Source organism: Tachysurus vachellii, chromosome 10 (genome assembly GCF_030014155.1).
Source record: "Tachysurus vachellii isolate PV-2020 chromosome 10, HZAU_Pvac_v1, whole genome shotgun sequence".
Classification (NCBI taxonomy): domain Eukaryota; kingdom Metazoa; phylum Chordata; class Actinopteri; order Siluriformes; family Bagridae; genus Tachysurus; species Tachysurus vachellii.
Genome location: NC_083469.1, coordinates 19411670 through 19423406, shown reverse-complemented (window position 1 = coordinate 19423406; position 11737 = coordinate 19411670). Strand labels below are relative to the sequence as shown.

At 38.2% G+C, this 11737-nt stretch overlaps 1 protein-coding gene across 2 annotated transcripts in view; it reads right to left on the bottom strand.

Moving 5' to 3' along the window:
- The window catches only part of ywhaqb (tyrosine 3-monooxygenase/tryptophan 5-monooxygenase activation protein, theta polypeptide b), a 130279-nt gene extending 120350 nt beyond the window's left edge, over nt 1–9929 (bottom strand). The window contains exons 1-6 of one of the 2 annotated variants that reach the window (XM_060880153.1): nt 9782–9929; nt 7493–7875; nt 6724–6844; nt 5554–5717; nt 5378–5473; nt 5207–5258 (exon numbers count right to left, since the gene is read on the bottom strand). In XM_060880153.1, coding sequence (XP_060736136.1) covers nt 5220–5258; nt 5378–5473; nt 5554–5717; nt 6724–6844; nt 7493–7786 — 714 coding nt within the window. In that variant the 5' untranslated portion in view covers nt 7787–7875; nt 9782–9929 and the 3' untranslated portion in view covers nt 5207–5219. Of the gene's footprint in view, nt 1–4697; nt 5259–5377; nt 5474–5553; nt 5718–6723; nt 6845–7492; nt 7876–9781 lie in introns of those variants that run through there. The other variant, XM_060880151.1, reaches the window with a different exon arrangement.
- Between the last annotated feature and the right edge of the window lie 1808 nt (nt 9930–11737).

Sequence of the window (11737 nt, the reverse complement as noted above, 5' to 3'; positions counted from 1 at the left end):
GACGTGTCAAAATAAAAGTCTCTCTCTCTCTCTCTCTCTCTCTCTCTCTCTCTTTCTCTCATACAACAAAAATATAATCATAATAAATCCAGTATCAGAATCAGAAAGGGCTTTTATTGCCACGTATGTTCGAGGAATTTGTTTTAGTGACAGAAGCTCCACAGTGTAACAGAATGACATATACAGTATAGACACATGAATACAACAATTCATAAGAAGGGCAAGAATTTTAATTATATTGTTAAACCCTATAACGAATAAATAGTGCGCAGTAAAATAAATTAGTAATAGATTAAATGAACTGTGTGTTGAGTTTGTACGATTGTCCAGTGAAATATGATCAGTGCACTGATTGGTCTGTGAGCCTGTGCACCATAGATATCTACATTAGATGTCGCCTTGGCTGCGGCAGTTCATTGGAACGAATGCGTCAATAAGAGCCGCCATCTTGGAACGGGAACCCCCTCCTCTTAATGCATCAGCGTCAATGTAGGCAAAGAAATAAAATCACCATAAATCGTCATGAATGCGATTTTCCAGTTTTTTTAGTTCGTTCCAAAGGTCAGACATGTATTTATGATTAAGTCCAGAGAAAATTTAAGGTTTTGATATTAAGATAATCTACCTTTTCATAGTGATAGTAGGTGTAAGTATATTACTTACATTCTTCCACTTGAGTAAACTTCAAATGAACAATCGCGACTTACCTTATAGCCTACTGCATGCAACACTGCTACAATGGTGTGACACATTCAGATTATTTTATTTAATGCCATGTCAGCAATCAAAGCTATTTTCATGGCAATAATTCAATTACAAAAAACAAAAATCATATAAATACAATAAAAACAAAAATATAAACAGCAAGTCATATTATACATTTTTTTTAAATTAACATAAGATAAAAAAAAATCCAAACCCCTTTTCAGACATATTGTCCTTTAGTAAAGTAACTTGATAAAACAGCGTTCTGCTTGTGTTAAGTCCAGGACAATCTAATAAAATATGTTTGACAGATAAGGGTATCTTACAGAACATACATAAAGTTGGGTTTTCACCTTTAAGCAAAAAAGCATGGGTCAATTTTTTAATGTCCTTATTAAGAGCTTCGGAATCTACAAACATTGTCGGTTTTCCTAACTGTCAAAAACTAATGGGCATGGATTAGCTGTGGTCGTTAACCAAAGACTGAAACAAACCAACGGAACAAGAAATATAATTTCCTAACATTCAATATCATAAAAAATTCTCACTTGTGACATGTAATCCCTTGCTGTCTGGTTTTTAGATTTCGTTCATTTGAACATCCAAACGCAGCACAAAAGTCCGGCATCGTCCATGAATTTGAAGTACAACACCCCTGTTCCAAGATGGCGGCGGATTTGACGCATTTTTAGAACCCCAAGGCGACATCTAGGTGTAGATCATAGATATCTATGGGTGTAGATATCACTTCCGGTCGACAGATGTCACTGTCACAAAGGCAGAAGTGGAAGATTCATTCATCCTTTCATTCATCTTCTACCGCTTATCCGAACTACCTCGGGTCACGGGGAGCCTGTGCCTATCTCAGGCGTCATTGGGCATCAAGGCAGGATACACCCTGGACGGAGTGCCAACCCATCGCAGGGCACACACACACACACACACACACACACTCATTCACTCACGCAATCACACACTAGGGACAATTTTCCAGAGATGCCAGTCAACCTACCATGCATGTCTTTGGACCGGGGGAGGAAACCGGAGTACCCGGAGGAAACCCCCGAGGCACGGGGAGAACATGCAAACTCCACACACACAAGGTGGAGGCAGGAATCGAACCCCGACCCTGGAGGTGTGAGGCGAACGTGCTAACCACTAAGCCACCGTGTCCCCTATAATAATAATAATAATAATAATAATAATAATAATAATAATAATAATAATAATAATAAAAAAAAAAAAAAAAAAAAGAAGAAGAAGAAGAAGAAGAAACAGGGAACATGGGATACAGGTCACACACAGGGAATACAGGTCATACACAGGAAACGGGATACAGGTCACACACAGGGAACAGGGGATACAGGTCACACACAGGGAACAGGGGATACAGGTCGCACACAGGGAACAGGGGATACAGGCCATACACAGGGAACAGGGGATACAGGTCATACACAGGGAACAGGGGATACAGGTCGCACACAGGGAACAGGGGATACAGGTCACACACAGGGAACAGGGGATACAGGTCATACACAGGGAACAGGGGATACAGGTCGCACACAGGGAACAGGGGATACAGGTCATACACAGGGAACAGGGGATACAGGTCACACACAGGGAACAGGGGATACAGGTCACACACAGGGAACAGGGGATACAGGTCATACACAGGGAACAGGGGATACAGGTCGCACACAGGGAACAGGGGATACAGGTCATACACAGGGAACAGGGGATACAGGTCATACACAGGGAACAGGGGATACAGGTCGCACACAGGGAACAGGGGATACAGGTCATACACAGGGAACAGGGGATACAGGTCACACACAGGGGATACAGGTCATACACAGGGGATACAGGTCATACACAGGGGATACGGGTCATACACAGGGAATACAGGTCATACACAGGGGATACGGGTCATACACAGGGAATACAGGTAATACACAGGGAACAGGGGATACAGGTGATACACAGGGAACAGGGGATACAGGTCATACACAGGGAACAGGGGATACAGGTCACACACAGGGAAGAGGGGATACAGGTCATACCTTTTCATTTCAGATAGTCCTGCCGGGTGACTGTCATGTACAATCTAGGTTATCTAATCTCTCTGTTTTGTTGTAAAGCTGTTTTTTATTGTGCTTAAGCACAACGCACTATACAAATAAAATGGAACTGACTTACACAGTAATCAACAACTCTGACTTTGTGCTCATGCTTTATTTGGATAGTTCACATTGATATTTTGTTCCCTTTGATAATAATTTAACTCCTTAGTCCAGTGTAGAGCTGTTGATCTAGTAGATATCAACTAGTCTCTAAATATGCTATATAGTGCGTAACATAATATAATATCAATATATCAAGTCCATTTATTTTATACTGAGCAGACATGGGTTTGACAGTACCATTTACTTTAAAGATATAAGCATTTATGTGGAGAAAAAAACTAACCAAATTTGGCTAGGTAAAAACAAACAGAAAACATTTTAAACAGAAAACCTTATTTAAAATTTTAAAGCATTTCATAAAGCGTTTACTTTCATATGAGCTGTTAATTACCACTGTGAAGTGTGACATATGGGGGGCACGGTGGCTTAATGGTTAGCATGTTCGCCTCACACCTCCAGGGTCGGGGGTTCGATTCCCGCCTCCACCTTGTGTGTGTGGAATTTGCATGTTCTCCCCGTGCCTCAGGGGTTTCCTCCGGGTACTCCGGTTTCCTCCCCCGGTCCAAAGACATGCATGGTAGGTTGATTGGCATCTCTGGAAAATTGTCCCGAGTGTCGTGAGTGAATGAGAGTGTGTGTGTGTGTGTGTGCCCTGCGATGGGTTGGCACTCCGTCCAGGGTGTATCCTGCCCGATGATGCCTGAGATAGGCACAGGCTCCCCGTGACCCGAGGTATTTCGGATAAGCGGTAGAAGATGAATGAATGAATGAAAGTGTGACATAAAGAACTTCAATGTTGAACATGGACATGACAAAATTTCCTTTTTTTGCAATCTGGTGAAAAGAGTTAGGTTACATAATCTGTGGCCCTATGATATCAATTTTGAGATATTCAAGTTCTGAGCAAAATCAGAAAAAAAAATCAATAAATAAAAATTGAGAAAAATCTACCTAGATCGCCAAAAGGGGGCGCATTGTTACAGCCACATCTTGAGTAATGGAGACTCCCCTTCAAGACCGTCTCCAAAATCATACCCAGCCTGTGGCGTCTAATCTTTAAACAATCAACTGGCTATGGATTCAAATTGAGCTCTTTAACAGTGTTGACATCTAGAAAACATCCCAATGATGAAGTGAAACACAGAGTAATATACAGATACTTTCTTTTAGTAACAATTGTGTTTCGTAATACCAATTTCTTAGTTTTACTCTTTGTTCCTGCAAAGTTTCCCTTTACTTTTAGTTTCCAATTCAGCTTTGTGACAAGAACAGACAAGAACGTGATTATGTCTAAAAGATGACTAGTAGAACACGTGCTTCAAATCCGTCGAAGCACTCACTCAGTGTCAAACCTACACCTTTATGCAGCTATCAGTATCAAAGAAATCACTAAATGTTCATAAGTTCATGTCCAGTGCTGAAGGAACGCAGAGATAGTGCAGAATTAATACCTGTGCACAAGCTATAAGTCCGTTCAAGGTTATTTTGTAAGAACACAATTATTATTAGTATTATTATTTTTTGACTCTTTATCTTTACCTGTTCTTTATTATTTATCTTTATCCGAATCTTTATTTGTTCTTTATTATTCTGATTTGTTGTGTCTAAATAAATCACACTGTTGTTTTCATGTTCGATTTTGGATATTGTTTTTCATAGAGCTTTTAGCTTCCGTACAAATTGTGGAGCTTTTTTGCATCACTCCACTCTGTGCTCATTCAATCTACAGGCTTAAATATTGCTAAGATTTCATTTAATAGGTGAAATTAAAAACACTCATATTAATTATTACAATGTGAAATGCAAAGGTACAATTCAGTTTAAAGACCTCAGAGTCTTCTGTCTCCTCAGTTTTATTGAAAACATTTTGACATTCAGGGTTTTTTAAATTGCTGTTGCTTTTGTTTTCCAGTTAGAAATGTTATTATTAGTTAATTATTTTATATTAGTGTGCGTGTGTGTATGTATACATAAAAAAATCAAAGCAAAAAATTCAGCATTTGCTATTTGATTACTTTAAGAAATGACAACAAATGGCACCACATCAAAGCTAATAATATAAAAATGATCATATTATACCAAATCCAAATCTACTGGTATAAATGTAAATTCTTACATTTTCCCAATATGAGAATCTTGAGATATTTTTCTTTTTTTTTCTTTTGCATTAGGAGCATTAGTACTTTGAGTGACTATCAATAGTATAAACCATAACATAGCTTAAATAGCAGCACGAGGTGTGTGCTGTGCGAGTTGATGAATTTCAAAATGAATGACTTTCATCCTAATAGATCGTTTGTCCTCCACGGATAATCTAAAGTCATGAATGCTTCAGCTCTGCTGTCTTTCCTCTCCGTCAGATGTCCATAACTAGAAAAGAAAGAACAAAAATCACTAGGCCCAACTGAACATTTTAAGATATTAAAACATTAATTAGTAAACGTAGACGTAGAAATCACATACAAAATTTACTAAAAATTGTTACTCACTGTGAGGTTGTCTCTTAGCAGCTGCATGATGATGGTGCTGTCTTTATACGAGTCTTCGTTAAGTGAATTGACCTCTGCTGTGGCCTTTTCAAGTACCTGCAAGCAACCACACCCAGTTTACATGGCTGCTCAAAATAAGTGGGGATAAAAGTGGGTCATTATTGGGTCGAGTGTACCTCTTTGGCGAGATAGCAAGCTTCTACATGAGAGTTAAGAATCTCGTAGTAGAAGACAGAGAAGTTCAGGGCGAGGCCCAGGTGGATGGGGTGTGTCGGTGGCATCTCTTTCTTGCTCAGCTCGAATGCCTCTTGGTAGGCTCTCTGAGAGTCTGTTATAGCAGCTAGAAAGCAAAGAAAATAAAATCAGCGAAAAACTACTGACAAAATAAGAAACATCAGAACAATAGAAAGCTATCATACACTCATTCATTCATTTTCTTCAGTAACTGTTATGATATGGTCAGAATGTTCCACACAGTGGATCCAGGGCACATCCTATGAACACTGGACATGAAGCAGAGGCATTTTTTCGCATAGCCTAACTGGCACGTTTTTGGAGGTGGGAGAAAAACAGAGAACTTGGAGGAAAGACTATTGAACACTGGGAGCACAAGCAAATCAGTAACCCAAGCTCATGATCGAACAAGAGACCCTGGAGCGGTGAGGCAGCATCACTACATGCCACGCCATCATGCTGCCCTAACATGATATACCAAGGTCTAAGATTCCAAAGTCTATCTATAATATTCCCAGTGAGACGGATGGTTCTGGATAACACTGATCTATGCTATAAATACACATATTTTTGTTAAATGGTAGGTTGTAATAGTAATGATATCACAAAAAAGGGTGGGGGCAATGGTGGCTCAGAAAGTTTGAAAGCTCTGTGATGTTTACCGGATGATCGAGGTTCATGCCACAGGACAATCAAGCCCGGCGACTTTGCCACCCTCAGGCCCAAGGCCCCACAAGGCCCTCAAACATTTACCTTTCCCCTGCTCCAGGGAAGCTACATAATGCCTGACCATATCTTAACCATAACAGAAGCTGGGATATACAAAGAAAACCATTTAACTGCTGTAGTGTATATGTTAGAGAAAACAAAAAGCTTCTTATTCTACAATAGTCAAGATTTCTACGTGTTGAAAAGAATGGGCATTATAAAAATCTAGAAATCTAGATATCCAGTTAACATAGGCAAAGGATCATTTTCACGTTTGTGCTCATCAGGCTTAAAATATTCTGTCAGGCGCCAACATCATGGTCTCATAAACAACATAAGGTATCCTCACTTTGAAGACTGTCTGTATGCATGCAGTTTTATAAACACCAAGTTAATTTTCTTACACTTGTCATCTTTAGGGGCCACTTCAGCAAGGTATCTGAAATAGTCTCCTTTCATCTTCAGGTAAAAAACCTTGTTTTCAGAACTTGTGGTATTTTCAATTAGATATTTATCCAGCAGCTCCTGTAGAAAAAAGACAAAATTGTTAGTTTAAAGAATGAGAAAAAAAATCATACACAAACTACACAAAAACTACTAAAAACTAATCTAAAAGTAGTGTAGTGTGTGGCCATGTTGATTTAATGTCACTCCAAACCCAAGGTGACGAGAAGACCAAACCCAAGGTGACGAGATGAAATTTTATGTTGAGGGGCATTTTCTGCCGCTTTTATTGATTGAAGGTGTGGATTACAAAGATGCAGCAGTAGTCTTCATCATGTCCCAACACTCTAACACTTAGCATTGTATAGTAAGTGGGAACTTTTAAGTAGAAAACACTGGCATCAATTGCTTAAGACTTCTTTACCACTTATTAAAGCTCAAAATCTAATGTTGGACCAGTCCAAAATATGTTCAGTTATCCAGGTCATTTAAATCAGAAGAATTTGTACAATGGACACAGAGCTTCTGTGTGGTGTTTAAAGACCTTATACAAGCTTTCATATTCTTTGCTGTTTCCAGAACGTCTATGGGATATCAGATAGTATTGCCCCTAAATGGATCATTCCATCACTTAGTATCTAGCAAAACATCTTTGAAATAAAGGCCACTCAAGGCATACGCTTGCACATCCTGCTTTTATCACATGCATTGCCAAAGTACATTACTTACCAGTACATCCTTGCAGATATCTCGGAGTTCATACTCCACTTTCTCCCGGTATAATTTAACCACCTCAGGCTTCTTGTCACTCTCTTCAGCATTGCTCTCAACATTGGATATGACCCGCCAGGCCAACCTGCGTGTACCCACCACGTTCTTATAGGCAACAGACAGCAAGTTCCTTTCCTCATTAGAGAGTTCCTGGTTAGTCTTGGTCACCCTACTCATAATTGCCATCATATCTTCATAACGTTCAGCTTGCTCAGCCAATTTGGCCTTGAGGACCAAGTCTGCTCTATCCATTCTGTGTCTGTTTTATGGGTGTTTGCAACAAAAATCAATGGAGCTCTCTGGCTGCAATGGACACAATTCTTCTTTAATCTTCAAAGAAGCTGAAGGTGTAAGAAAGAACATTCATTACTACACTCACATATTGAACATCAAGTATACTTGTTCAATATACATGCTTATGTCAATTTACCTACAATAACAAATTTATTTTAGCAAGTGAAATAACAATCTCTATTTATGTATTTCAGAACTGAATTCATTCTTTACTTTTAAATGAAAATCCATCTTGAATGACTTGCATATTAATTTTTTATCATTAACATTTGATCTCTGGTATTCGAGACTTAACGTGTCATGAAATACTTATTTAGTACATCATTTCCTAAAATACCACGTTGCTGTTTGACTACCTGCTGGTATTGTTGCTAAAGTATTTAGCCATTGCTTCATCTTCATCTAAAAAGACGGATGCAGCAGTTCTGTAGTCATTTAGTCTACTCAGCACTCTGACCTCCTTATCTGTGTATTATGCTCAAACTACTCAAAGCTTTAACTTTCATGCTATTATTGCAATCGATACCACTGTGCTTATCATCTCATAGATCATGAATTAGCTTGCCATACATCAAACAACCATTTTGTACAGCTGCACTACTTTCTGGATCTTTGAGTCTGACATTTGCAGTCTCCAGGCGGTATCTCCATGCAGGACTTCTCATTAATACAATGGTGAGAGGCTCCTAAGCGGTGCAACAGAAACGTGTTTGCCCTATTGATGGGTAATTGCCAGTTCAAATCCTGACAATGGCTGGACGCCAAAGAAGCAAAATAGGCTTTGCTTTCTGAGTAAGGGGTGGCATAATCTCTATCCCATGTCAATCACAAACAACAGCCACAATCATCTCTGAGCTCATGTATTCCATATTATTAAATCTGGTAGATTTATGATCTAATTCCACACCCAGATTTCTTTCACTGCCCATTGTTAAAAGGACTATAAATTTCAAATTGAATTGTGTGTGGAAGAAGCCAGACAGCTTTCCTCTGAGTGTGTTACTGTATATTGTATTCGATGCAGCACGAGCAGCAGTTCTCAGTTTCTCAAAAATGCACTTGCTAGCCTTAACTCTCTCCAGTCGGTAGATATCATATGATAGAGGAGAGCTGGCTAGTGGGTTGGAATTGGCAAAAAAAAAAAAAAAAGATATAGAATGTCAGTAAAAATGTTAAGCAACAAAAATAGCAGTGAAACTCGAGCTTTGGTTTTGTTTTACATACCAGTTCACTTTGGTTTCTTATAGGAATAAAAAGCTTACATCAACATCCAACAAATTAACTCCGAAAGTGACCCGGACCTCAGAAATATTTCGATAGAAACTTAATTTATGTGTTTAAGAGTGAAAAACATCTTTAAAATCAGACCAGTACATTTACAAACATTTTAACAATCAAATTCTAGCCAAATAACACAACAAGGTTTTATATGAAAGGACAAAATTAAAGCAGAATCATCCTACAGTCTGATTCATTGTACACACATTTTATTCAGAGTGCATGTGAAATCAAATATCTATCAGTCACTATATTTTTTTTCCCTTTGGTGTGTGAATGAAATAAACTAGAGCAATATGGGAAAGAACACATAACATAATTTACATAACAAACTGAATAGCTGAATCTACAATACAATAATAAAAGCAGCTTATATTGGGCTGTTTTATTGGGCTTTTACATGTCTGATGCAAAAAGAAAGAAAGAACAAACGTGTTGATTTTTGTGGCCACACCTGGTAGTGTGTGGGGTTCTTCTCGGGTACTTTCCTGCCACACCTAAATAATCTGCTAGCAAACTGTCAGTGACAGTAAACATGTATGAAGTGCAGCCTGGTAAGGAAGAAGAACTTGGATATCTTTATATCTATGAGTTAGTTTCCTAGTTTTGCTTACAAGAATCAACATGTTAGAAAATAGCTCCTTAACCCATGCATACAAGACCAACAGACCTCACCTTTAGCGTGAACGCGCTCCTCTTTAGATGACAGAATGAAGCACGCTTTCCTTATCGGAAAGCGCGTCTGTATGCTATGCCACGCCCACAAAGTCTTCCTCCAATCAGAGTGTAGGACCGCGCCTGTTCGCTTGGCGTCGTTTACATAAATTGTCCATTAAATAAGCGCACGTTACCATGGTGATGTCCAATCATCTCTTTTAGTAAAACATCATGTCCATTATGTCCTGTTTCATACAAACAGCATAGGATAGATATTGCAGATATTGTAGTGCACAAAAAAAAAGTCCAAATTAGTGCAGTCTATTGTAAATAGTATTTTTTTTTTTCACTTGGCACAGAATAAGGAATAGATAGATAGATGTGGTAAAAGTTATGTAAAGATGTTGAAAAGATGCTGAAGATCTTTGTTGTGTTGTTTGAATGGTAACACTAGTGACGTATAAATTGGTAAGCATGTGCAAAGACATAGTTCATGTCCATGTAGTGACACCCACAAATCTTCATAAAAGGTAACTGACAGCTGAAAATACAATGACTATTAAATGGTGAAAGAGCAGCAGCTAATTGTGTGATAAAACTTGTAAGTAATGCAGCTGAGCCAATGCATGTTATAGCACAGCATTTATTTTGTGTTAAATGAGTTGTTAAATCTTCTTTGTCTTGATATATGGATTTATTTTGGATGGATTTTTTAACGTCATTAATATCATCAAATAGAAAAATCAACATATTTCTGCATCCAGTTGAACTTAATGGTTAGTGTTAGACTTCACAGAGTAATCTATATTTAAATATTAATGAGTCTCCTTATATGTAAATTTATACCAACTCACTTTGGCACAGGAATGCAACATTTACTGAGTAAATGAACTAAATTTGTTTATATGCAGTATGTAAAATAAGGCCCATTGTGTGATGTACCGAAAGACTGCTTAAATCTCTACGCAAAATTAAACATACTGAGTTTCATTCCAATATTCCTGAATAAGCAAAAATCTTATAAAAGAATTTAATGTGAAGCACCAAATAGTGATAACATGCTAACTGACATATAAACATGAAAAAATAGCAGGGAAATATTAGCTTAAACTTACAAATCCAGTTTGTCTGGGTTTCTTCTTGTCAGATTCAATGAATCTTTGTTAAATCCCAGTTCAAAAAAGAGGTGTGGAAAGCCACATGTGTTTAAAAAGAGGACAATAGTAATGTTGGCTTGGCTGCACTGTAAAGCAAAGAGTTGCATACTCAGATATATATTATAAAAGTACACGAATGTCTCATATTTTAAGACAGACGTGCTTCGTTTCAATCTAACAGATGTGCTCCCTTTTGGGGAATCTAAAATGTTTTAAAGTTGGGTGTGACAGGATGCGTAGTAAGCTTTCTGTAGTAGTAAGCGTTTAATAGCCTGATCTTGTCTGAACATGTAGTTAGTCATGTTAGTGCACAATAACTCTGAATTTGTAGAACTGTATATAAAACAACACAAAGACCAGACACACACACACACAGACACACACACACACACACACTTAGCTGATTTTTTAGTTTTTAGCAATGTCATTTTATCAGGCTTTGTGTTTAAATATATGAAGTGTGTTTAATCACATTCCTTTGAACTCATTAGAATATAGGCTTTAATATAAATAATTGAGGTCAGCACAATAGGTCTCCAGTTTTTTCCACTATCCAAAAACATGCCAGTAGGTGGATTAGCTACATTAAAATGCCCCAGATGTGATTTTAACCAATTGTGCTTAGTGCTTTTGGGATAGTGAGGATGAATGAGTGGGGACATACTGGCCTGGTTTGGAGGTACACTTGCCACCTTCACCCAGTGTGTGTGTGGTGCTGGTATGTTCTTTGGGGGTTTCCTCTGGATACACTGGTTTCCTCTCCCAGTCCAGGATTGTTATTAATTCAAGTAAAAAAAATCTCTGGTGAAAGGTGTCT